The 25,256-nt window shown below is 46.9% G+C and overlaps 1 protein-coding gene across 1 annotated transcript; it reads left to right on the forward strand.

Moving 5' to 3' along the window:
• The first annotated feature begins 813 nt into the window (after positions 1 to 813).
• LOC142184968 (galectin-4-like) lies at positions 814 to 25,256 on the forward strand. The gene is made up of 9 exons (XM_075260131.1): positions 814 to 887; positions 11,480 to 11,568; positions 13,043 to 13,247; positions 13,613 to 13,747; positions 21,219 to 21,254; positions 21,479 to 21,508; positions 21,612 to 21,700; positions 22,505 to 22,670; positions 25,047 to 25,256. Exons 1-9 carry the CDS (start codon positions 843 to 845, stop codon positions 25,191 to 25,193), a joined length of 942 nt encoding a protein of 313 aa, XP_075116232.1. The 5' UTR covers positions 814 to 842; the 3' UTR covers positions 25,194 to 25,256.

Consider the following 25,256-nt stretch of genomic DNA (forward strand, 5'->3'; position numbering starts at 1 on the left):
CACCCGCCCCCTCACGGATGTTATATCAGGATTGTGCACCTAAGCTGTTTCCATCAACTATTGTAAGGGACTGTCTGTAATCTGCACCCTAGTAAGACGTAGTGAGGATTTCTAATGCCAATACAGAAGCAGAGACAGAAAGAGAATTTCAGCAGAGGATTCATGAATTCAATATTTCCAGTAGGTAATGGGTATCGTGGGAGTAATGATCAGCGCCGTTGACCTACTTGGTCCCATCATAAAGTCTAATGTAACCAATGAAAACCTCAATTCACCCTGCAAAAAAACAAGCCCACACATAGCTGCGGTTGGGGTCACATGTGCGCCGGAGTCTCCGGTACCGATTTGTTATTGCCATAATCATACGAAACGAAAAATGGCAACACCTTATCTATCCAAATAGAACCATAAGAGTCCATTAAACCTCAAAATGGGGCCATTAATATAAAACAACTGATCCCACAAAAAACAATCCCCTTGGCATCAATGTCAGCAGAAAATCATACAATTCTGTCTCGGAGGTTGGTGTCCTGAGCATTTGGTAAGTCGATAACCGTATGTGACCAAATATTGTAACAATAAGATGGATTATTCTATTCTGCGCTGTAGCCCCCTCCCCGATAGACTGTTATAGGGCGGCACTAATATACTGTGTGTACTGTTACCCGTATACTCCGAGGATCTTCCAGCAGGAGTCTCTCTAGGTTTGTGTTTAGTAGTTGGAAGTGGATTTTCCAGTTTTCTGACACGTCCCGCCTCAGCCCTGCCCCTTCTCTCAGGATATAAAGCATCTTTACACTTCAAGACTGTTTTGTGCTGAGCGATTGTCTATAGCAGCAAACATGGCGTACGTCGCCCCTCCGGGCTACCAGTCGGCCTTCAACCCTGTAAGTACTGACTGCTTGGGCTCCATAGAGTCTATAAAATATCATGTCATCATTCTTACCTACTGAGCAGATATAGAGCAAGTATTTTGGATTGTCTGTGGATATTAGGAGATCTCGTAACATCTGTATTACAGGGGGGGGGGGGGGGGCTGCCATTGGTTTGGGGGTGCGTGCAAAGTAATGTACCATACAGGACGGATGTCTATTAGGATGTATATTAGGGGTGCACATACTAGCTTAGCCCAATTCCCGTAGTCAGGAACACACAGAGATGGGGTGAACAAGCCCCCGCCCTCCTGGACTAGTGAGCTGTGGCGTATTACCCAACAGGAGCGACTCCGACTTATCCGTGCACAAGCTACCTGTATCTAATACCAGTATGGTGCGTGCACGGACCTGTAGGATGGCTACAACCCTCCAAGCACAAATGTAAGAACTGGTTATTTGCTGACAACTTCTAAATGATCGCTCCCGTCTTCTTTATTAAATTCGGAGACGTACAATGTCAGTCGGGGTTCCTTCTAGACTATTCTTCACCCGGGGCAGAGGTGTTGTTGGCCCAGCCCTGCATCTCAATATCTTCGTCATCGCAGAGTGACTCCTCTGACATCCCGCCATCACCTTGGCCCGTGTCCCACCAATGATCCCCCACACCCAGGATTCACTCCGACCAATGTTTCTCCTCCAGATCCTTTACAGGTCTGAGAATTTGTCGTTCCTTCTAGGCGGGTCCGGCTTGTGTTATCTCCACTTGGTTGTCCCTATTAGTTTGTCTAGAACCTTAAGCCACAGTTACAAGAAAACAGGGTTTTTTTTCCTTTGACTCAAAAAAGATTTTTTCTTAAACATTTCTAAAAATGTCATAGAATTTACCAAGTCCTATCAATGGAAAGGGTCACAGAGTAAGCTGTAGGTTAGAGAGGAGGAGCGCGGGGCGTGAGATAGAACCTCGCCCGGTTACTTCTAGGTACTAAAGACTGTGGTGCATTAACCCAATCTCTGTGCCAACACCGCACTCCCTCACAGACCGCTCATTCCATCCTTTGGGTCAAAAAGAGAATTGTTCATTGTTCAGTTCAGACAACAGGGGTGAAGGTGCCAAAAACTGAGCAAGCAGGACAACAGAGCTGAGTGTGAGCGAGCGGGACAGAAGGAGGAAAGGAGAGTCAGGGTGTGCCAGTGATATCGTCTTCTCCAGGTTCCTTGCCTGTCTATAGATACAATAAGGAATCTCTACCGAGAACACAAGGATGAAGATGTCTTAATGCACCCCCATCTGTACAGTCTCCCCCTCTCCTTCTGTCTCTATCCCCTTCCCTCATAGATTGTAAGCCCTCGCGGGCAGGGCCCTCTACCCCACTGTGCCAGCCGATCACTGTTAGTATGATATCTACCTGTATCTTTTGTGAATTGTATGTAACCCCCAAATGTAAAGCACCATGGGATTAATGGTGCTATATATATAAATAAATAAATAATAATAATAATAATGTCAGACACAGCGAGGCATCCTGGAAGACCAGTCTGTGATTCAACGTGACCAGGAACATTAGATTTTAGGAGGCAGAACTTGTAAACTTAGACATGATCTGCCAACCAAGATGTCTGGTACAACATGGATTGGATTAGTGGGATCTGATCTGTCTGATCCTTGGTAATCACCAGCCATCTCTCCATATAACCCCTGGCCAAACTTATGTGGGGTGGACTGTTATATGTCTGATCCTATTAATGGCGGTAATTGTCACTGTCCTACCTGTTATTGAGATGGGTGTGGGAGGTTTATGGCGCGATAGGCTTATATCCAACCTATCCAATCCATGTGTAGACATCCAGGATCCATCATGAAGACTATATTGCTGTATAGCCTAGTAAGAGTCTCCAACTATATATTGTATTGTTAGACCAATTTTGTGACGGCCCCTTGAACCCCTGTCCCAACTGGTGCTGCTGCCATATTGAATGTTGGGTGGCCGTGCATGCTTGGCTTACCAGTGGACGGTCGCGCTGTTCCAAGGCTCTATGGTTGAAGCGGCCCTGGGTGCAGAGGTGACAGATGCACAAGATTCCCAATACCTAAGTGTACGAGCGCACGTCAGGATTTACATTAGGAAAATCCACTTGTACAAACACAGAGACCCATGTGGATCTGCAATAACTGGCGGGGGATTCTCATTCATGTTCATTCAGTGCGGATTCTAACATGTGGATTGTGAATCCATAAACATCTGCACCAGAAAATAAGATAAATTGACAATCTGCAGGTATTATAATCTGGGCTACAGGTCAATTTCTGCACAATGTACATGACTTTAATGCTAACGGATTACATTGTGGATGTTACACGATGAAATCCGTACAGAAAATCTGCAGGTAATTCTGATCATGAGAATGTATCCTAATGTAATGTATCCTTATATAATGTATCCGTATATAATGTATCCTTATGTAGTGTATCCGTATATAGTGTATCCGTATGTAGTGTATCCTTATGTAATGTATCCTTAGAGGGTCAAGATACTTCTGCTACATAAGAAGGCAATGGCGGACAGTAGGTGGGGTGACCTGTTACAGAATCTGACCTGGGGGCCGGGATCTCTCCTATTAACATTCCTGCTCAGATTAGTAACACCCTGGAATCCTTGAGCAGTTCGGTGCGATAACACTCGGTATGTCAAGTGCACTTGGAGTTTTTATTTGCATTTTCTGCTTCAATGACTTTAGAAATAACATTGTAATCGCACAAAGTGCCCCTTATACCAATAGGGAGACGACCCGGCCCCTGCTAAGTGTGGGGTTATGGTCCATCATGGGGGTTACAGTTCTTCTAAGAGTAGGAGGGTTCATGATCGTCTGAGCAGCGGATCCAGCCATCGGAGGAGTTCTCATATACCCATGGCCTGACCCTGGAACAGAATGTTGTGTTCCTAGAAAGTAGAAGAATAGATCACATTCTGTGCCCACATAATACCGCCCTATAGTGCCTATATACCGTAGTACATCACATCCATTATACTCTGCAGATCCAGTTCTGAATACATACGATAATCTTTGGTCTTCTCGGCTTTCCTGGGTTTTCCCAATAACTTGTCCTTTTAGACCCTGATGATATCTTAATCCCCCTTCGTGATGTATTTATGGCCGCCGTGGGGATGGGTTTGGACTTGCACCGCTGGGATAGGCTGCGACATGTTCCTCCTCTCTCACTAATTTTATGACGATGCAAAACCTGTCCCATCATGGAAAGGAAAGGAATTACCTTAATGTTTAAGAATTGCAGATCTGACCCATCCGGCTTACTGTAGACTAACGGCTTCATGGCCCTCGGAGGCACCAACTGTCTGTCATTTGTTTTGCCTGCCAAAAATGGAAGCTGGAAAAGTTTTGCTTTTCTGAGTCTGCAACGTGTGAGCCTGTGTATATCTGTGTATATGTGCACTCATGTAAATCACCAACAGGTTATCAGTATGGAGGACACTATATATACAGTATATATATATATCAGATACTGCAGTCATGGAGGAGATTATCTGTACGTCATTCCAGTTTACAGATTTCAAGTGCTGACAGGGCGCGGTGCTTTGTTTCTGGTTAGAAGGACGAAAACTATCATTGTACAATCCTCATCCTCCAACAGTATAGTGACTCATACATAGAAACATGTTCACACATAACCAGATGATACAGAGATGGCACAGGCAATAGATAGGTTACTGTCACCAGACCCAGCATATCACCCCAGTCCTGCAGATAGATAGGTTACTGTCACCAGACCCAGCATATCACCCCAGCCCTGCAGATAGATAGGTTACTGTCACCAGAACCAGTATATCACCCCAGCCCTGCAGATAGATAGGTTACTGTGACCAGAACCAGCATATCACCCCAGCCCTACAGATAGATAGGTTACTGTCACCAGACCCAGCATATCACCCCAGCCCTGCAGATAGATAGGTTACTGTCACCAGAACCAGCATATCACCCCAGCCCTGCAGATAGATAGGTTACTGTCACCAGAACCAGAATATCACCCCAGCCCTGCAGATAGATAGGTTACTGTCACCAGAACCAGCATATCACCCCAGCCCTGCAGATAGATAGGTTACTGTCACCAGAACCAGAATATCACCCCAGCCCTGCAGATAGATAGGTTACTGTCACCAGAGCCAGCATATCACCCCAGCCCTGCAGATAGATAGGTTACTGTCACCAGAACCAGCATATCACCCCATCCCTGCAGATAGATAGGTTACTGTCACCAGAACCAGCATATCACCCCAGCCCTGCAGATAGATAGGTTACTGTCACCAGAACCAGCATATCACCCCAGCCCTGCAGATAGATAGGTTACTGTCACCAGACCCAGCATATCACCCCAGTCCTGCAGATAGATAGGTTACTGTCACCAGAACCAGCATATCACCCCAGCCCTGCAGATAGATAGGTTACTGTCACCAGAACCAGCATATCACCCCAGCCCTGCAGATAGATAGGTTACTGTCACCAGAACCAGTATATCACCCCAGCCCTGCAGATAGATAGGTTACTGTCACCAGAACCAGAATATCACCCCAGCCCTGCAGATAGATAGGTTACTGTCACCAGAGCCAGCATATCACCCCAGCCCTGCAGATAGATAGGTTACTGTCACCAGAACCAGCATATCACCCCATCCCTGCAGATAGATAGGTTACTGTCACCAGAACCAGCATATCACCCCAGCCCTGCAGATAGATAGGTTACTGTCACCAGAACCAGCATATCACCCCAGCCCTGCAGATAGATAGGTTACTGTCACCAGAACCAGCATATCACCCCAGCCCTGCAGATAGATAGGTTACTGTCACCAGAACCAGCATATCACCCCAGCCCTGCAGATAGATAGGTTACTGTCACCAGAACCAGCATATCACCCCAGCCCTGCAGATAGATAGGTTACTGTCACCAGACCCAGCATATCACCCCAGCCCTGCAGATAGATAGGTTACTGTCACCAGACCCAGCATATCACCCCAGTCCTGCAGATAGATAGGTTACTGTCACCAGAACCAGCATATCACCCCAGCCCTGCAGATAGATAGGTCACTGTCACCAGAACCAGCATAACACCCCAGCCCTGCAGATAGATAGGTTACTGTCACCAGACCCAGCATATCACCCCAGCCCTGCAGATAGATAGGTTACTGTCACCAGAACCAGTATATCACCCCAGCCCTGCAGATAGATAGGTTACTGTCACCAGACCCAGCATATCACCCCAGCCCTGCAGATAGATAGGTTACTGTTACCAGACCCAGCATATCATCCCAGCCCTGCAGATAGATAGGTTACTGTCACCAGAACCAGTATATCACCCCAGCCCTGCAGATAGATAGGTTACTGTGACCAGAACCAGCATATCACCCCAGTCCTGCAGATAGATAGGTTAGTGTCACCAGAACCAGCATATCACCCCAGCCCTGCAGATAGATAGGTTACTGTGACCAGAACCAGCATATCACCCCAGCCCTGCAGATAGATAGGTTACTGTCACCAGGACCAGCATATCACCCCAGCCCTGCAGATAGATAGGTTACTGTCACCAGAACCAGCATATCACCCCAGTCCTGCAGATAGATAGGTTACTGTCACCAGGACCAGTATATCACCCCATCCCTGCAGATAGATAGGTTACTGTCACCAGACCCAGCATATCACCCCAGCCCTGCAGATAGATAGGTTACTGTCACCAGAACCAGTAAACCACCCCAGCCCTGCAGATAGATAGGTTACTGTCACCAGAACCAGCATATCACCCCAGCCCTGCAGATAGATAGGTTACTGTCACCAGAACCAGCATATCACCCCAGTCCTGCAGATAGATAGGTTACTGTCACCAGACCCAGCATATCACCCCAGCCCTGCAGATAGATAGGTTACTGTCACCAGACCCAGTATATCACCCCAGTCCTGCAGATAGATAGGTTACTGTCACCAGAACCAGCATATCACCCCAGTCCTGCAGATAGATAGGTTACTGTCACCAGGACCAGTATATCACCCCATCCCTGCAGATAGATAGGTTACTGTCACCAGAACCAGCATATCACCTCAGCCCTGCAGATAGATAGGTTACTGTCACCAGACCAAGCATATCACCCCAGCCCTGCAGATAGATAGGTTACTGTCACCAGAACCAGCATATCACCCCAGCCCTGCAGATAGATAGGTTACTGTCACCAGAACCAGCATATCACCCCAGCCCTGCAGATAGATAGGTTACTGTCACCAGGACCAGCATATCACCCCAGCCCTGCAGATAGATAGGTTACTGTCACCAGAACCAGCATATCACCCCAGCCCTGCAGATAGATAGGTTACTGTCACCAGGACCAGTATATCACCCCATCCCTGCAGATAGATAGGTTACTGTCACCAGACCCAGCATATCACCCCAGCCCTGCAGATAGATAGGTTACTGTCACCAGAACCAGCATATCACCTCAGCCCTGCAGATAGATAGGTTACTGTCACCAGAACCAGCATATCACCCCAGTCCTGCAGATAGATAGGTTACTGTCACCAGAACCAGCATATCACCCCAGTCCTGCAGATAGATAGGTTACTGTCACCAGAACCAGCATATCACCCCAGTCCTGCAGATAGATAGGTTACTGTCACCAGGACCAGTATATCACCCCATCCCTGCAGATAGATAGGTTACTGTCACCAGAACCAGCATATCACCTCAGCCCTGCAGATAGATAGGTTACTGTCACCAGACCCAGCATATCCCCCCAGCCCTGCAGATAGATAGGTTACTGTCACCAGAACCAGCATATCACCCCAGCCCTACAGATAGATAGGTTACTGTCACCAGGACCAGTATATCACCCCATCCCTGCAGATAGATAGGTTACTGTCACCAGAACCAGCATATCACTCCAGCCCTGCAGATAGATAGGTTACTGTCACCAGGACCAGCATATCACCCCAGCCCTGCAGATAGATAGGTTACTGTCACCAGAACCAGCATATCACCCCAGCCCTGCAGATAGATAGGTTACTGTCACCAGGACCAGCATATCACCCCAGCCCTGCAGATAGATAGGTTACTGTCACCAGGACCAGCATATCACCCCAGCCCTGCAGATAGATAGGTTACTGTCACCAGAACCAGCATATCATCCCAGTCCTGCAGATAGATAGGTTACTGTCACTACACCCAGCATATCACCCCAGCCCTGCAGATAGATAGGTTAGTGTCACCAGACCCAGCATATCACCCCAGCCCTGCAGATAGATAGGTTACTGTCACCAGAACCAGCATATCACCCCAGCCCTGCAGATAGATAGGTTACTGTCACCAGAACCAGCATATCACCCCAGCCCTGCAGATAGATAGGTTACTGTCACCAGAACCAGCATATCACTCCAGCCCTGCAGATAGATAGGTTACTGTCACCAGAACCAGCATATCACCCCAGCCCTGCAGATAGATAGGTTACTGTCACCAGAACCAGCATATCACCCCAGCCCTGCAGATAGATAGGTTACTGTCACCAGAACCAGCATATCACCCCAGCCCTGCAGATAGATAGGTTACTGTCACCAGAACCAGCATATCACTCCAGCCCTGCAGATAGATAGGTTACTGTCACCAGAACCAGCATATCACCCCAGCCCTGCAGATAGATAGGTTACTGTCACCAGAACCAGCATATCACCCCAGCCCTGCAGATAGATAGGTTACTGTCACCAGAACCAGCATATCACCCCAGCCCTGCAGATAGATAGGTTACTGTCACCAGAACCAGCATATCACCCCAGTCCTGCAGATAGATAGGTTACTGTCACCAGACCCCTCCATATCACCCCAGTCCTGCAGATAGATATCATTGCTTCCATTGCCAAGATATTTTTCTTAATATGTAAATGAGGACTTTGGTGCAATGAGGCGTTGTCCTTGTTTCAAAGAGGTCATTTGCATATTGAGAAAAGCAGCAATATCTCAGTAACAGAGGCAGCAATTCATAAAGACAAAAAAGAACAACTTCTGTATCAGACTGCAGTTTCTTGACCCTTCCCTCCATTTATACAAAATAGAGTCAAACCCATAAGAGATAACCCCCAGTGATATGTGCTGGTTCCATATCTTCTGTTCCACCTTTGGTGCCATTATTGTGTAAGACCTTGGGCGCACTTGAGGATCTTCTGACATTCTGGAGGACCAGCACATGCCTGTAACAACTAGACCGGAAAATATCTGTAGTATGTGAGTGGGGAGGGGGCTGCAGAGGAGACAATGGCTTTCCTTAATACCGTGATGATGTATTTGTTGGGAACGTTGTGTGAGTCTCTGAGTTTCTTCATGTTTTCTTCAGTGTGAGTCAACCCTTGAGAATGACTGGAGATAGGAGAGGGGCTCAGCGACACACCCAGTCTAAAATACTCCATGTCTATGGGCAAGAGCAGATAACAAATGCTGCATTATGAAAGAATCGGAGAGTCACGCCCGTCATGTGGTCATTACATGAGGAAGAGGAGCAGAATAGTTCTTGTACACCCTCGGAATACAAACTTGTCGATATCAGGCTTTATATTATGAATACGTGATAGAGTCCATCATGGTCTTGATGATGGTCTTATGGTCGTCTCCTATTAGTAGCATTGTGCCAGGTCCACGTATGGATCGGGGCAATATCTAAGGAAGTTGAGCATGCGCCATAAGTGCCAATGGAGGTGCCAACAAGGCGCACCAGCTTACCCTGGAAAGTCTATCTGCTATGTAATGTTTGTCTGCACAATGTCACCTTTGTCTATGCTCGCTGGGAACGAATGGCTCCCGTAAGTTTGTGGTCATGAACAGGTCATGGTGAAATCTTGTAAGTGTTCTGAACTAAGTTCTATCCTACAGCAAAAACATAAAGTAGAAACGATCTTGTGATAGGTGCAACGAAGCCAACGGGCCAGGTCTGACCATCACAAGGAGTCTCCAAAACTTTGCAATTGGACCAATTCCAAGTCAGTTGCAAGTCTTGTTTGGCTATGGAGTTGACTTTGAACACTCCATCTACTTCCTATGGAAAGACGGTAAAATAATATCCAAATGCAAGCAGCCAAGGAGATAAAACACAAGAAAAAAAGTCAATAAAGCTGCTGCTGTCTGTGAATAATATCCCATCTGCAACCACATGAGCAGCCAGATAGATACAAGTACACAGAAGACACTTCTTACATTGTAATCTGTGAGATTTGCTGAATCTTCAGTCCTTTGCACACAGCTGTAGACATGTCTGTTTAGGCTGTGAAGAGAATCAGCCCCTCCCCTCTTCATTCACTGTGTTAACAGAGAAAAGGAACGCTCTCTACATTCACTGTAATAAGCAAGACAGAATGGATTGTATCTAGGGACAAAGGAACGCTCTCTACATTCACTGTAATAAACCAGACAGAGTGGATTGTATCTAGGGACAGACTTTCCTTGGTAACAAAAGACTGAACAACAAATTAGCTAGAAGGGAGACGCCTCGTGGCAGGAATTTTATAGAGGTTTTTCAGGCAGAAAGCAGCCACCTGTTTAATTAAATTATACTTATCATTCACACTGGGCAGTCATGCACGGTCCGACGTCATCTTCTGGCACGCCTTCCTCTTCTTTCTTCTTCTTCTTTCGGCGACGCCCTCTGGTCCTGGCTCTTCCCCGGCTTCATCGTCCTCTTTTTCCGGCAGGATTGGTTCAAATCCGGTGCATGCACAGTAGTGCTCCCTCTGGAGCTACTATGCACGCTCCGGCGCCATTTTTCTCAATGGCAGTATGCTCATGTCCTTGAGGCTAGCGCTACTGCACACATGCCGGATTTGAACCAATCCCGCCGGAAGAAGAGGACTATGAAGCTTGGGAAGAGCCAGGACCGGAGGGCATCGCCGAAAGAAGAGGAAGGTGTGCCAGAAGATGACGTTGGACCGTGCATGACCGCCCAGTGTGCATGATAAGTATAATTTACATATATGTTTTTATGGTTTTATTTTAAAATGGAGGGGGAGGGGGGTTAAAATAAGATTTGCGGTGCCTGAAGGGCCTTTTTAAAGGCTATTAACGCATATGTGGGGCTCATACGGCATAATTTTGCTGATAGAGCCCCTTTAAGCAACATTTACATTTCCTTTATCTTCTCTATTTGGCCCAGACCACCATGACTACTTCTTCACAACATGTCTGTGCATGCAAGCTTCCGATCATTCCTGTCCCCAGTGAGTGCCCCCCACATAGGCCATAGCCTTAGGCTCCCCTTATATGTCTCCTTGACTATTACTTATTTTTTGCCATGAACGGGTTCTTCTTTACCTTTCTGACAGTGGAAGGCTATGTATCATAAATGTTCCCACTCCAGTGCACCAGAGGACAGGAGGAACAAATTTAGGATGGCACAGACTACCAGACATCAAAGAAATGAAAAAGAAGTTTATCCAGCGGTCGGTCCTACTGAGTCATTGACATCTTTTCTTTTATTGTAACGGATTACCGCGTATTATTTACCGTTTGGCGCGTTAAGTGTTAAACAAATTTCTGATTCCAAACATTTATAATTTTGTGATTTTTTTTTTTGCAGCCCATCCCTTATTGCACAGTAATAGCAGGCGGACTGCGCGTGGGGATGGTCGTGTGTGTCCAGGCCACGCTCCCCAGTAATTATAACAGGTAAGGCCATATTATTAGTCAGCAGGTATTTAGTCTCATGGTTGTAGGTTGCAATCGTCATTGAGGTCTATGGGAGAGTTTTCTAACATAAGCTGTGACATCATCTATTGTCAGTAGTGATGTAATGATGACTCGGTGGTGTTATCTATAGAGGTGTTATCATCTATTGTAATCCTGTCTGTGATGTAAATGAAGTGACTGCTGCAAAGAAAACTATTACAGAATTGGCAAGTGCCAATCTATTATTTGGATTAGTGGTCAAAGTGAAAATTGCAGGATATAGCCCTTATTTTTAAATATTGACAGTGATATGGAAAACGCAAAAAGGAAATTCTCTAAAAATAGGTTTAACACAAAAACCTGGTTTAATAAGTAGATCATTTTTGGTAAAACATAGCAGCTCAGCGCTACAGGAAAGGGGAATGTATGCAACCTTCAATTTTTGGGCGTGCGTGGTGCGCTTGTGCCATGTTCGTTCTGCTCTGCAACTTTACATCTGGCACTGTAGTTTTGTTTGTAATAGGAACAGACCCTCTATTTTTTGGGAGATTGTGCGATAATGAATAAAGCTCTCCTTGTTTACATGAGCTCTTTTTGGGAGTCTCCCTGTACAGTGACTGTAACAGTTTATTTGCTCCGCTCGTCGCCTCCGGGTGTATGGTGTTTTCACTCCATTCATGTGATCCATCTTGTACAGGAGACTCCAGAAAAAAAAGCATCTTTAATTCAGATATGTTTAAAATTAAGTTGTTATATTGAAGTTATGTGCTCCCATATGGAGCACTGGCCTCCTCTCTGCTGCACACAGTGTGTTCTGTATGAACAAGAGGTCAAAGTCAGTGGAGTGGGGCAGAGACCAAGGCGGATTGAGACAGGGACACCTGACCCGACAAATTTACCATAACTCAGACTAGAATGCTGGTGTGAGTTATACATGAAGTCTATACAAGTTCCTGAATGGCGTAGATTTTACTTCTTCTGCGTAGGATTGGCCTGAAGAGTTGGGGCCTACTAGGAATTGGGGACCTGATTAATAGTAATATACAGAATTCCAGCCTGAAATTGCCCCCACTGTGTGCATCAGAGGAGCAGAGAGGAGATCAGCGCTCCAGATGGGAGCACCTAACTTCACAATACAGCTGGCAGGAGCGTACTCCATGATATTACACCATCACACAGACTCCTTTTCAAATGGAGAAGACAAAAAGTTTTTTTTACTGGAGTTCTTTTTAATGTCCGGAGTGGCAGCGTGCACGCTCCACTTAAAGGGATTTTTCTAGGGTCACAACTTATCAGTGTCTGATCTTTAACTAATAGGGAGGGGCGGCATCACAACATTGTGCAGCTTCTAAGGAGTGTGCGGCACCATCTTAGGGTCTTGGGGGCCACCCATCAAAGACAAGATGGAGGCCATGATGGTGACTTCTTATAAATTTGATTTTGTTTTAATCCATTCTCTTTTTGGTTGGACAAGGTTTGCTATCAACTTTACCACTGGACAGGAGGACACGTCAGACACCGCCTTTCACATGAACGTTCGATATGATGGACGTGACCGTTGTGTCTTCAACACAAAAGAAGGTGGAGTTTGGGGAGCGGAGGAAATGAAGCGAGACGTGCCCTTTAAGTCCGGAAAAATCTTCATGATCATGTATGAGGTGACTTGCAACAACTATCAGGTAAGATGGACCATTTGGCTACAGTAATCTTTACCGACTACATAACTGGACAATCCCTTTAAGGGGAAACAGAAGACCAGAAACGTCTAGGATCCTTGTTTCCCAGACCAATGGAGACAGTCACATTGCCCAAAGAACCTGATTATTGGCACATCCCGTAAACATGGGCAAGATCCACATAGACACGTATCAGAGTCTTCATACTACTGTATTAAAGTTGCGCTTTAACTATAAAGCCTGAAGATATAAAACAAGCGTTGGACATCTCCATAGAGTTCAGTGATGCTGAACCTGATTAGATTACTTATATACATAGATATTACAGTATAACATACGGTAATATAACATATATCTGCATTATCCAGGTGTTTGCAAATGGGGCTCCTTACTACGAATATGGACACCGAATTCCTCTGGCTCAAGTGAACACGCTGCAAGTGGCAGGAGATATTTGTGTTCAACATCTAAGTATTGTTAGCAATGGACCACCGGTAAAGGGCGTAAGTATCAATGAGGAATTGTAAGTGTAGTGGTATGGAGATAAGAGAAGTACGCACCATGGAAATGTGGTAGTGTAGTGTCCTCCTGATAACCAGCCATGGTGTCCTTATTGTGGTCAGGTTATCTTCTCATACATGTAGTGTCCTCCTGATAACCAGCCATGATGTCCTTATTGTGGTCAGGTTATCTTCTCATACATGTAGTGTCCCCTCCTGATAACCAGCCATGATGTCCTTATTGTGGTCAGGTTATCTTCTCATACATGTAGTGTCCTCCTGATAACCAGCCATGATGTCCTTATTGTGGTCAGGTTATCTTCTCATACATGTAGTGTCCTCCTGATAACCAGCCATGATGTCCTTATTGTGGTCGGGTTATCTTCTCATACATGTAGTGTCCTCCTGATAACCAGCCATGATGTCCTTATTGTGGTCAGGTTATCTTCTCATACATGTAGTGTCCTCTCCTGATAACCAGCCATGATGTCCTTATTGTGGTCAGGTTATCTTCTCATACATGTAGTGTCCTCCTGATAACCAGCCATGGTGTCCTTATTGTGGTCAGGTTATCTTCTCATACATGTAGTGTCCTCCTGATAACCAGCCATGATGTCCTTATTGTGGTCGGGTTATCTTCTCATACGTGTAGTGTCCTCCTGATAACCAGCCATGATGTCCTTATTGTGGTCAGGTTATCTTCTCATACATGTAGTGTCCTCCTGATAACCAGCCATGATGTCCTTATTGTGGTCGGGTTATCTTCTCATACATGTAGTGTCCCCTCCTGATAACCAGCCATGATGTCCTTATTGTGGTCAGGTTATCTTCTCATACGTGTAGTGTCCTCCTGATAACCAGCCATGATGTCCTTATTGTGGTCAGGTTATCTTCTCATACATGTAGTGTCCTCCTGATAACCAGCCATGGTGTCCTTATTGTGGTCAGGTTATCTTCTCATACATGTAGTGTCCCCTCCTGATAACCAGCCATGATGTCCTTATAGTGGTCAGGTTATCTTCTCATGCATGTAGTGTCCTCCTGATAACCAGCCATGATGTCCTTATTGTGGTCAGGTTATCTTCTCATACATGTAGTGTCCCCTCCTGATAACCAGCCATGATGTCCTTATTGTGGTCAGGTTATCTTCTCATACATGTAGTGTCCTCCTGATAACCAGCCATGATGTCCTTATTGTGGTCAGGTTATCTTCTCATACATGTAGTGTCCTCCTGATAACCAGCCATGATGTCCTTATTGGGTCGGGTTATCTTCTCATACATGTAGTGTCCCCTCCTGATAACCAGCCATGATGTCCTTATTGTGGTCAGGTTATCTTCTCATACATGTAGTGTCCTCCTGATAACCAGCCATGATGTCCTTATTGTGGTCAGGTTATCTTCTCATACATGTAGTGTCCCCTCCTGATAACCAGCCATGATGTCCTTATTGTGGTCAGGTTATCTTCTCATACATGTAGTGTCCTCCTGATAACCAGCCATGATGTCCTTATTGTGGTCCGGTTATCTTCTCATACATGTAGTGTCCTCCTGATAACCAGCCATGATGTCCTTATTGTGGTCGGGTTATCTTCTCATACATGTAGTGTCCTCCTGATAACCAGCCATGATGTCCTTATTGTGGTCAGGTTATCTTCTCATACATGTAGTGTCCTCTCCTGATAACCAGCCATGATGTCCTTATTGTGGTCAGGTTATCTTCTCATACATGTAGTGTCCTCCTGATAACCAGCCATGGTGTCCTTATTGTGGTCAGGTTATCTTCTCATACATGTAGTGTCCTCCTGATAACCAGCCATGATGTCCTTATTGTGGTCGGGTTATCTTCTCATACGTGTAGTGTCCTCCTGATAACCAGCCATGATGTCCTTATTGTGGTCAGGTTATCTTCTCATACATGTAGTGTCCTCCTGATAACCAGCCATGGTGTCCTTATTGTGGTCAGGTTATCTTCTCATACGTGTAGTGTCCTCCTGATAACCAGCCATGATGTCCTTATTGTGGTCAGGTTATCTTCTCATACATGTAGTGTCCTCCTGATAACCAGCCATGGTGTCCTTATTGTGGTCAGGTTATCTTCTCATACATGTAGTGTCCCCTCCTGATAACCAGCCATGATGTCCTTATAGTGGTCAGGTTATCTTCTCATGCATGTAGTGTCCTCCTGATAACCAGCCATGATGTCCTTATTGTGGTCAGGTTATCTTCTCATACATGTAGTGTCCCCTCCTGATAACCAGCCATGATGTCCTTATTGTGGTCAGGTTATCTTCTCATACATGTAGTGTCCTCCTGATAACCAGCCATGATGTCCTTATTGTGGTTGGGTTATCTTCTCATACATGTAGTGTCCTCCTGATAACCAGCCATGATGTCCTTATTGTGGTCGGGTTATCTTCTCATACATGTAGTGTTCTCTCCTGATAACCAGCCATGATGTCCTTATTGTGGTCAGGTTATCTTCTCATACATGTAGTGTCCTCCTGATAACCAGCCATGATGTCCTTATTGTGGTCAGGTTATCTTCTCATACATGTAGTGTCCTCCTGATAACCAGCCATGATGTCCTTATTGTGGTCAGGTTATCTTCTCATACATGTAGTGTCCCCTCCTGATAACCAGCCATGATGTCCTTATTGTGGTCAGGTTATCTTCTCATACATGTAGTGTCCTCCTGATAACCAGCCATGATGTCCTTATTGTGGTCAGGTTATCTTCTCATACATGTAGTGTCCTCCTGATAACCAGCCATGATGTCCTTATTGGGTCGGGTTATCTTCTCATACATGTAGTGTCCCCTCCTGATAACCAGCCATGATGTCCTTATTGTGGTCAGGTTATCTTCTCATACATGTAGTGTCCTCCTGATAACCAGCCATGATGTCCTTATTGTGGTCAGGTTATCTTCTCATACATGTAGTGTCCTCCTGATAACCAGCCATGATGTCCTTATTGTGGTCAGGTTATCTTCTCATACATGTAGTGTCCTCCTGATAACCAGCCATGGTGTCCTTATTGTGGTCAGGTTATCTTCTCATACATGTAGTGTCCTCCTGATAACCAGCCATGATGTCCTTATTGTGGTCAGGTTATCTTCTCATACATGTAGTGTCCCCTCCTGATAACCAGCCATGATGTCCTTATTGTGGTCAGGTTATCTTCTCATACATGTAGTGTCCTCCTGATAACCAGCCATGATGTCCTTATTGTGGTCAGGTTATCTTCTCATACATGTAGTGTCCTCCTGATAACCAGCCATGATGTCCTTATTGTGGTCGGGTTATCTTCTCATACATGTAGTGTCCTCCTGATAACCAGCCATGATGTCCTTATTGTGGTCAGGTTATCTTCTCATACATGTAGTGTCCTCTCCTGATAACCAGCCATGATGTCCTTATTGTGGTCAGGTTATCTTCTCATACATGTAGTGTCCTCCTGATAACCAGCCATGGTGTCCTTATTGTGGTCAGGTTATCTTCTCATACATGTAGTGTCCTCCTGATAACCAGCCATGATGTCCTTATTGTGGTCGGGTTATCTTCTCATACGTGTAGTGTCCTCCTGATAACCAGCCATGATGTCCTTATTGTGGTCAGGTTATCTTCTCATACATGTAGTGTCCTCCTGATAACCAGCCATGATGTCCTTATTGTGGTCGGGTTATCTTCTCATACATGTAGTGTCCCCTCCTGATAACCAGCCATGATGTCCTTATTGTGGTCAGGTTATCTTCTCATACGTGTAGTGTCCTCCTGATAACCAGCCATGATGTCCTTATTGTGGTCAGGTTATCTTCTCATACATGTAGTGTCCTCCTGATAACCAGCCATGGTGTCCTTATTGTGGTCAGGTTATCTTCTCATACATGTAGTGTCCCCTCCTGATAACCAGCCATGATGTCCTTATAGTGGTCAGGTTATCTTCTCATGCATGTAGTGTCCTCCTGATAACCAGCCATGATGTCCTTATTGTGGTCAGGTTATCTTCTCATACATGTAGTGTCCCCTCCTGATAACCAGCCATGATGTCCTTATTGTGGTCAGGTTATCTTCTCATACATGTAGTGTCCTCCTGATAACCAGCCATGATGTCCTTATTGTGGTCAGGTTATCTTCTCATACATGTAGTGTCCTCCTGATAACCAGCCATGATGTCCTTATTGGGTCGGGTTATCTTCTCATACATGTAGTGTCCCCTCCTGATAACCAGCCATGATGTCCTTATTGTGGTCAGGTTATCTTCTCATACATGTAGTGTCCTCCTGATAACCAGCCATGATGTCCTTATTGTGGTCAGGTTATCTTCTCATACATGTAGTGTCCCCTCCTGATAACCAGCCATGATGTCCTTATTGTGGTCAGGTTATCTTCTCATACATGTAGTGTCCTCCTGATAACCAGCCATGATGTCCTTATTGTGGTCCGGTTATCTTCTCATACATGTAGTGTCCTCCTGATAACCAGCCATGATGTCCTTATTGTGGTCGGGTTATCTTCTCATACATGTAGTGTCCTCCTGATAACCAGCCATGATGTCCTTATTGTGGTCAGGTTATCTTCTCATACATGTAGTGTCCTCTCCTGATAACCAGCCATGATGTCCTTATTGTGGTCAGGTTATCTTCTCATACATGTAGTGTCCTCCTGATAACCAGCCATGGTGTCCTTATTGTGGTCAGGTTATCTTCTCATACATGTAGTGTCCTCCTGATAACCAGCCATGATGTCCTTATTGTGGTCGGGTTATCTTCTCATACGTGTAGTGTCCTCCTGATAACCAGCCATGATGTCCTTATTGTGGTCAGGTTATCTTCTCATACATGTAGTGTCCTCCTGATAACCAGCCATGATGTCCTTATTGTGGTCGGGTTATCTTCTCATACATGTAGTGTCCCCTCCTGATAACCAGCCATGATGTCCTTATTGTGGTCAGGTTATCTTCTCATACGTGTAGTGTCCTCCTGATAACCAGCCATGATGTCCTTATTGTGGTCAGGTTATCTTCTCATACATGTAGTGTCCTCCTGATAACCAGCCATGGTGTCCTTATTGTGGTCAGGTTATCTTCTCATACATGTAGTGTCCCCTCCTGATAACCAGCCATGATGTCCTTATTGTGGTCAGGTTATCTTCTCATACATGTAGTGTCCTCCTGATAACCAGCCATGATGTCCTTATTGTGGTTGGGTTATCTTCTCATACATGTAGTGTCCTCCTGATAACCAGCCATGATGTCCTTATTGTGGTCGGGTTATCTTCTCATACATGTAGTGTTCTCTCCTGATAACCAGCCATGATGTCCTTATTGTGGTCAGGTTATCTTCTCATACATGTAGTGTCCTCCTGATAACCAGCCATGATGTCCTTATTGTGGTCAGGTTATCTTCTCATACATGTAGTGTCCTCCTGATAACCAGCCATGATGTCCTTATTGTGGTCAGGTTATCTTCTCATACATGTAGTGTCCCCTCCTGATAACCAGCCATGATGTCCTTATTGTGGTCAGGTTATCTTCTCATACATGTAGTGTCCTCCTGATAACCAGCCATGATGTCCTTATTGTGGTCAGGTTATCTTCTCATACATGTAGTGTCCTCCTGATAACCAGCCATGATGTCCTTATTGGGTCGGGTTATCTTCTCATACATGTAGTGTCCCCTCCTGATAACCAGCCATGATGTCCTTATTGTGGTCAGGTTATCTTCTCATACATGTAGTGTCCTCCTGATAACCAGCCATGATGTCCTTATTGTGGTCAGGTTATCTTCTCATACATGTAGTGTCCTCCTGATAACCAGCCATGATGTCCTTATTGTGGTCAGGTTATCTTCTCATACATGTAGTGTCCTCCTGATAACCAGCCATGATGTCCTTATTGTGGTCAGGTTATCTTCTCATACATGTAGTGTCCTCCTGATAACCAGCCATGATGTCCTTATTGTGGTCGGGTTATCTTCTCATACATGTAGTGTCCTCCTGATAACCAGCCATGATGTCCTTATTGTGGTCGGGTTATCTTCTCATACATGTAGTGTCCTCCTGATAACCAGCCATGATGTCCTTATTGTGGTCAGGTTATCTTCTCATACATGTAGTGTTCTCTCCTGATAACCAGCCATGATGTCCTTATTGTGGTCAGGTTATCTTCTCATACATGTAGTGTCCTCCTGATAACCAGCCATGATGTCCTTATTGTGGTCAGGTTATCTTCTCATACATGTAGTGTCCTCCTGATAACCAGCCATGATGTCCTTATTGTGGTCAGGTTATCTTCTCATACATGTAGTGTCCTCCTGATAACCAGCCATGATGTCCTTATTGTGGTCAGGTTATCTTCTCATACATGTAGTGTCCTCCTGATAACCAGCCATGATGTCCTTATTGTGGTCGGGTTATCTTCTCATACATGTAGTGTCCTCCTGATAACCAGCCATGATGTCCTTATTGTGGTCGGGTTATCTTCTCATACATGTAGTTCCCTCCTGATAACCAGCCATGGTGTCCTTATTGTGGTCAGGTTATCTTCTCATACATGTAGTGTCCTCCTGATAACCAGCCATGATGTTCTTATTGTGGTCGGGTTATCTTCTCATACATGTAGTGTCCTCCTGATAACCAGCCATGATGTCCTTATTGTGCTCTGGTTATCTTCTCATACATGTAGCGTCCTCCTGATAACCAGCCATGATGTCCTTATTGTGGTCAGGTTATCTTCTCATACATGTAGCGTCCTCCTGATAACCAGCCATGAGGTCCTTATTGTGGTCGGGTTATCTTCTCGTACATGTAGTGTCCTCCAGATAACCAGCCATGATGTCCTTATTGTGGTCGGGTTATCTTCTCGTACATGTAGTGTCCTCCAGATAACCAGCCATGATGTCCTTATTGTGGTCAGGTTATCTTCTCATACATGTAGTGTCCTCCTGATAACCAGCCATGATGTCCTTATTGTGGTCAGGTTATCTTCTCATACATGTAGTGTCCTCCTGATAACCAGCCATGATGTCCTTATTGTGGTCAGGTTATCTTCTCATACATGTAGTGTCCCCTCCTGATAACCAGCCATGATGTCCTTATTGTGGTCGGGTTATCTTCTCATACATGTAGTGTCCTCCTGATAACCAGCCATGATGTCCTTATTGTGGTCAGGTTATCTTCTCATACATGTAGTGTCCTCCTGATAACCAGCCATGATGTCCTTATTGTGGTCAGGTTATCTTCTCATACATGTAGTGTCCTCCTGATAACCAGCCATGATGTCCTTATTTTCCCATCAGAGTTATCATTGTTGGTTGTTTGGGCTCGGTTCTTATAGCTGTCCAGCAGGGAGACCTTCACTAGTAAGCTTGTGGTTTGGGTTATTCTTGAAAGGACATGATGATTGTGTAACTAGTGAATATTTGACGTCTGTGTTTTCTATGTTTTGGTATAGTAACCATTGTATATTCATTTCAGGGTCTTATATTGTCAGTGGCGCAGTCCAATCTCCTGGTCAGTATAATGAGGGCTCTCGGGTTTACTCCTTGGGTTTCTGTTGTTCAGTTATTATAAGGAATAGATATTCATCGATCTATGTAAACGTAAGGTTATTATAAGATCTTCTCCAGACCTCCGGGCCTAAGACCACGTACTGCAGAGATATAATGTGAATGTGAGCGGACATGTTCTGTATATTTGGTTCTCAGGTCTCACGGTCTCTCTTTTTCTTTATTCAGCCCGTGTTTGCGCCCCACAATGTAAATGGGGTAAGTAACCAGGTCTTCCTATTACACGTATTAGACTTTCTTCCCATCATTCTCCAACTTCAGCATGATCTCCATCTCTGACCCACCACATCATTATTTCCAGACAGTTCCATTTACATCTCCCATCAGTGGTGGGATGATCCCGAGACGCTCAGTGATTATGAAAGGAATGGTGAAATCTAGAGCCAAAAGGTGAGGAGCAACGTCCTTCGGAGCCCTAGGAGTAGATTCGGGATAAGGTTACTCATTGAGTTGGACCCTATGTACCTGTGTAATGGATATATTGCATCTATGATGGCAGGTTTATGGGGTCTGTACAGCTGCACTCCCCATTTTGACTCAGACCATGATCCACCAGTTGAGAACCCCTTTCCTATAGAGATGTATGGAACAACAGCTCAGATACTCAACCACCAATCCATACCAGTATATAATCCCAAAGAATTAAGAGCGTCATATGGTTTCATGCAAGATTTTTCAATGCACATGAATCTACTATTACTTTGCAATGGGTCATGGTCAACACGACTCCATACAAACTACTCCCCTGGTGAGGTGGAACCAGAGACTTGGGTTGGCCATACTGGTGGGTCCTACAGAAATCCAGTGTAAACCTATGGTGAAGGGGATTATACACTTAAAGGGTAACCCTATCTAAGACAGTCATAGCACATCCTATAGATTGAACCATCCCCATGCGTGACCATCTCTCCATTTTTCCTCGGCTTTGGTGGCCGCCTTATTAGTTTGGATGGAGGTCAGGAGAGGTCTAATATCAGGCCTAATAAAACTTAACATCCCAGATTTTTTCCCCCTGATAGTTGCTATTGTGTTAGAGTTGGGAGACCCCGATCCGTGTTAGATGGTCAGTGGCCTCATGAGAATGAATTATTAGTGTTTTCAGGTATTGGGGGGCAGCCCAGTTTGGGGGTCTGGTTTGGTAGGTTATGTTTCATCTACACTGATCATTTACTTTCCCATTGTTTGTTTCTCCAGCTTCACTATTAATTTTAAGGTTGGTTTCACCAATGACGTTGCCCTCCATCTGAACGCTCGATTGTCCAAGAAAACCGTGGTCAGGAACAGTTTTATCAATGGGACCTGGGGAGAGGAAGAGACAGCACTGGCAAAAAATCCCTTCAAAGAGGGAGAATACTTCGAGGTGAGTGACAAGACAATGGTATTGGATATAGAAGAGGGAATCCTGGACATGGAGGGGGAGCAGGAGGTGGATGCAGGAGCTCAGGGGTGTGTGGGGAGGGGGAGGAGGAGCAGGAGGCGGATGCAGGAGCTCAGGGGTGTGTGAGGAGGGGGAGGAGCAGAAGGTGGATGCAGGAGCTCAGGGGTGTGTGGGGAGGAGGAGGAGGAGCAGGAGGTGGATGCAGGAGCTCAGGGGTGTGTGGGGAGGGGGAGCAGGAGGTGGATGCAGGAGCTCAGGGGTGTGTGGGGTGGGGGAGGAGGAGCAGAAGGTGGAAGCAGGAGCTCAGGGGTGTGTGGGGAGGAGGAGCAGGAGGTGGAAGCAGGAGCTCAGGGGTGTGTGGGGAGGGGGAGGAGGAGCAGGAGGTGGAAGCAGGAGCTCAGGGGTGTGTGGGGAGGAGGAGCAGGAGGTGGAAGCAGGAGCTCAGGGGTGTGTGGGGAGGAGGAGCAGGAGGTGGATGCAGGAGCTCAGGGGTGTGTGAGGAGGGGGGAGGAGGAGCAGAAGGTGGATGCAGGAGCTCAGGGGTGTGTGAGGAGGGGGAGGAGCAGGAGGTGGATGCAGGAGCTCAGGGGTGTGTGAGGAGGGGGAGGAGCAGGAGGTGGATGCAGGAGCTCAGGGGTGTGTGAGGAGGGGAGGAGGAGCAGGAGGTGGATGCAGGAGCTCAGGGGTGTGTGAGGAGGGGGGAGGAGGAGCAGAAGGTGGATGCAGGAGCTCAGGGGTGTGTGAGGAGGGGGAGGAGCAGGAGGTGGAAGCATGAGCTGAGGGGTGTGTGAGGAGGGGGGAGGAGGAGCAGAAGGTGGATGCAGGAGCTCAGGGGTGTGTGAGGAGGGGGAGGAGCAGGAGGTGGATGCAGGAGCTCAGGGGTGTGTGAGGAGGGGGGGAGGAGCAGAAGGTGGATGCAGGAGCTCAGGGGTGTGTGGGGAGGAGGAGGAGGAGCAGGAGGTGGAAGCATGAGCTGAGGGGTGTGTGAGGAGGGGGGAGGAGGAGCAGAAGGTGGATGCAGGAGCTCAGGGGTGCGTGAGGAGGGGGAGGAGCAGGAGGTGGATGCAGGAGCTCAGGGGTGTGTGAGGAGGGGGGGAGGAGCAGGAGGTGGAAGCAGGAGCTCAGGGGTGTGTGGGGAGGGGGAGGAGCAGGAGGTGGAAGCAGGAGCTCAGGGGTGTGTGGGGAGGAGGAGGAGGAGCAGGAGGTGGATGCAGGAGCTCAGGGGTGTGTGAGGAGGGAGGAGGAGCAGGAGGTGGAAGCAGGAGCTCAGGGGTGTGTGAGGAGGAGGAGCAGGAGGTGGATGCAGGAGCTCAGGGGTGTGTGAGGAGGAGGAGGAGCAGGAGGTGGATGCAGGAGCTCAGGGGTGTGTGGGGAGGAGGAGGAGGAGCAGGAGGTGGATGCAGGAGCTCAGGGGTGCGTGAGGAGGGGGAGGAGCAGGAGGTGGATGCAGGAGCTCAGGGGTGTGTGGGGAGGAGGAGCAGAAGGTGGATGCAGGAGCTCAGGGGTGTGTGAGGAGAGGGGAGGAGGAGCAGAAGGTGGATGCAGGAGCTCAGGGGTGTGTGGGGAGGGGGAGGAGGAGCAGGAGGTGGATGCAGGAGCTCAGGGGTGTGTGAGGAGGAGGAGGAGGAGCAGGAGGTGGATGCAGGAGCTCAGGGGTGTGTGGGGAGGAGGAGGAGGAGCAGGAGGTGGATGCAGGAGCTCAGGGGTGTGTGAGGGGGGGAGGAGCAGAAGGTGGATGCAGGAGCTCAGGGGTGTGTGGGGAGGAGGAGGAGGAGCAGGAGGTGGAAGCATGAGCTGAGGGGTGTGTGAGGAGGGGGGAGGAGGAGCAGAAGGTGGATGCAGGAGCTCAGGGGTGTGTGAGGAGGGGGGGGAGGAGCAGAAGGTGGAAGCAGGAGCTCAGGGGTGTGTGGGGAGGGGGAGGAGGAGCAGGAGGTGGATGCAGGAGCTCAGGGGTGTGTGGGGAGGGGGAGGAGGAGCAGGAGGTGGATGCAGAAGCTCAGGGGTGTGTGAGGAGAGGGGAGGAGGAGCAGAAGGTGGATGCAGGAGCTCAGGGGTGTGTGGGGAGGGGGAGAAGGAGCAGGAGGTGGAACCAGGAGCTCAGGGGTGTGTGGGGAGGAGGAGCAGGAGGTGGATGCAGGAGCTCAGGGGTGTGGGGGGGAGGAGCAGGAGGTGGATGCAGGAGCTCAGGGGTGTGTGGGGGGAGGAGCAGGAGGTGGATGCAGGAGCTTTTTCGGGTCAGAAACCTCAACACTACTTTGAACTTAGTGTTACACTGCAGTATTTTTTCCACAGATGCCTAAAACTTTTGCACAGCACAGTAGAGCTAACCGGTTGTCTCATTTTTTTTTTTTTTTCCAGATTTCTGTCCGAAGTGGTGAAAAACACTTTGAAGTCTTTGTGAATGGAAGTCACTGCTTCAACTTTGCTCATCGGCTCTTCAATTTGCAGCAAGTGGACAAGTTGGAGGTGGACGGCGATGTCAACATTATGTTTGTGGTTATCTAAATGCTTTTTCCCCAGTCTCTGCCCATCATATACATCCTCCTGGAGATAGGCATGGTCATAACC

Source organism: Leptodactylus fuscus, chromosome 11, assembly GCF_031893055.1.
Source record: "Leptodactylus fuscus isolate aLepFus1 chromosome 11, aLepFus1.hap2, whole genome shotgun sequence".
Classification (NCBI taxonomy): domain Eukaryota; kingdom Metazoa; phylum Chordata; class Amphibia; order Anura; family Leptodactylidae; genus Leptodactylus; species Leptodactylus fuscus.

What these genes read in the sequence shown, in the direction of transcription:
- LOC142184968 (XM_075260131.1), top strand. Translation starts at nt 843, where the DNA reads ATGGCGTACGTCGCCCCTCCGGGCTACCAGTCGGCCTTCAACCCT. An exon ending in CTCCCCAGTAATTATAACAG is followed by an intron (nt 11,569 to 13,042) that starts GTAAGGCCATAT and finishes TGGTTGGACAAG; the next exon opens with GTTTGCTATCAACTTTACCA. An exon ending in CGCCCCACAATGTAAATGGG is followed by an intron (nt 21,509 to 21,611) that starts GTAAGTAACCAG and finishes CATTATTTCCAG; the next exon opens with ACAGTTCCATTTACATCTCC.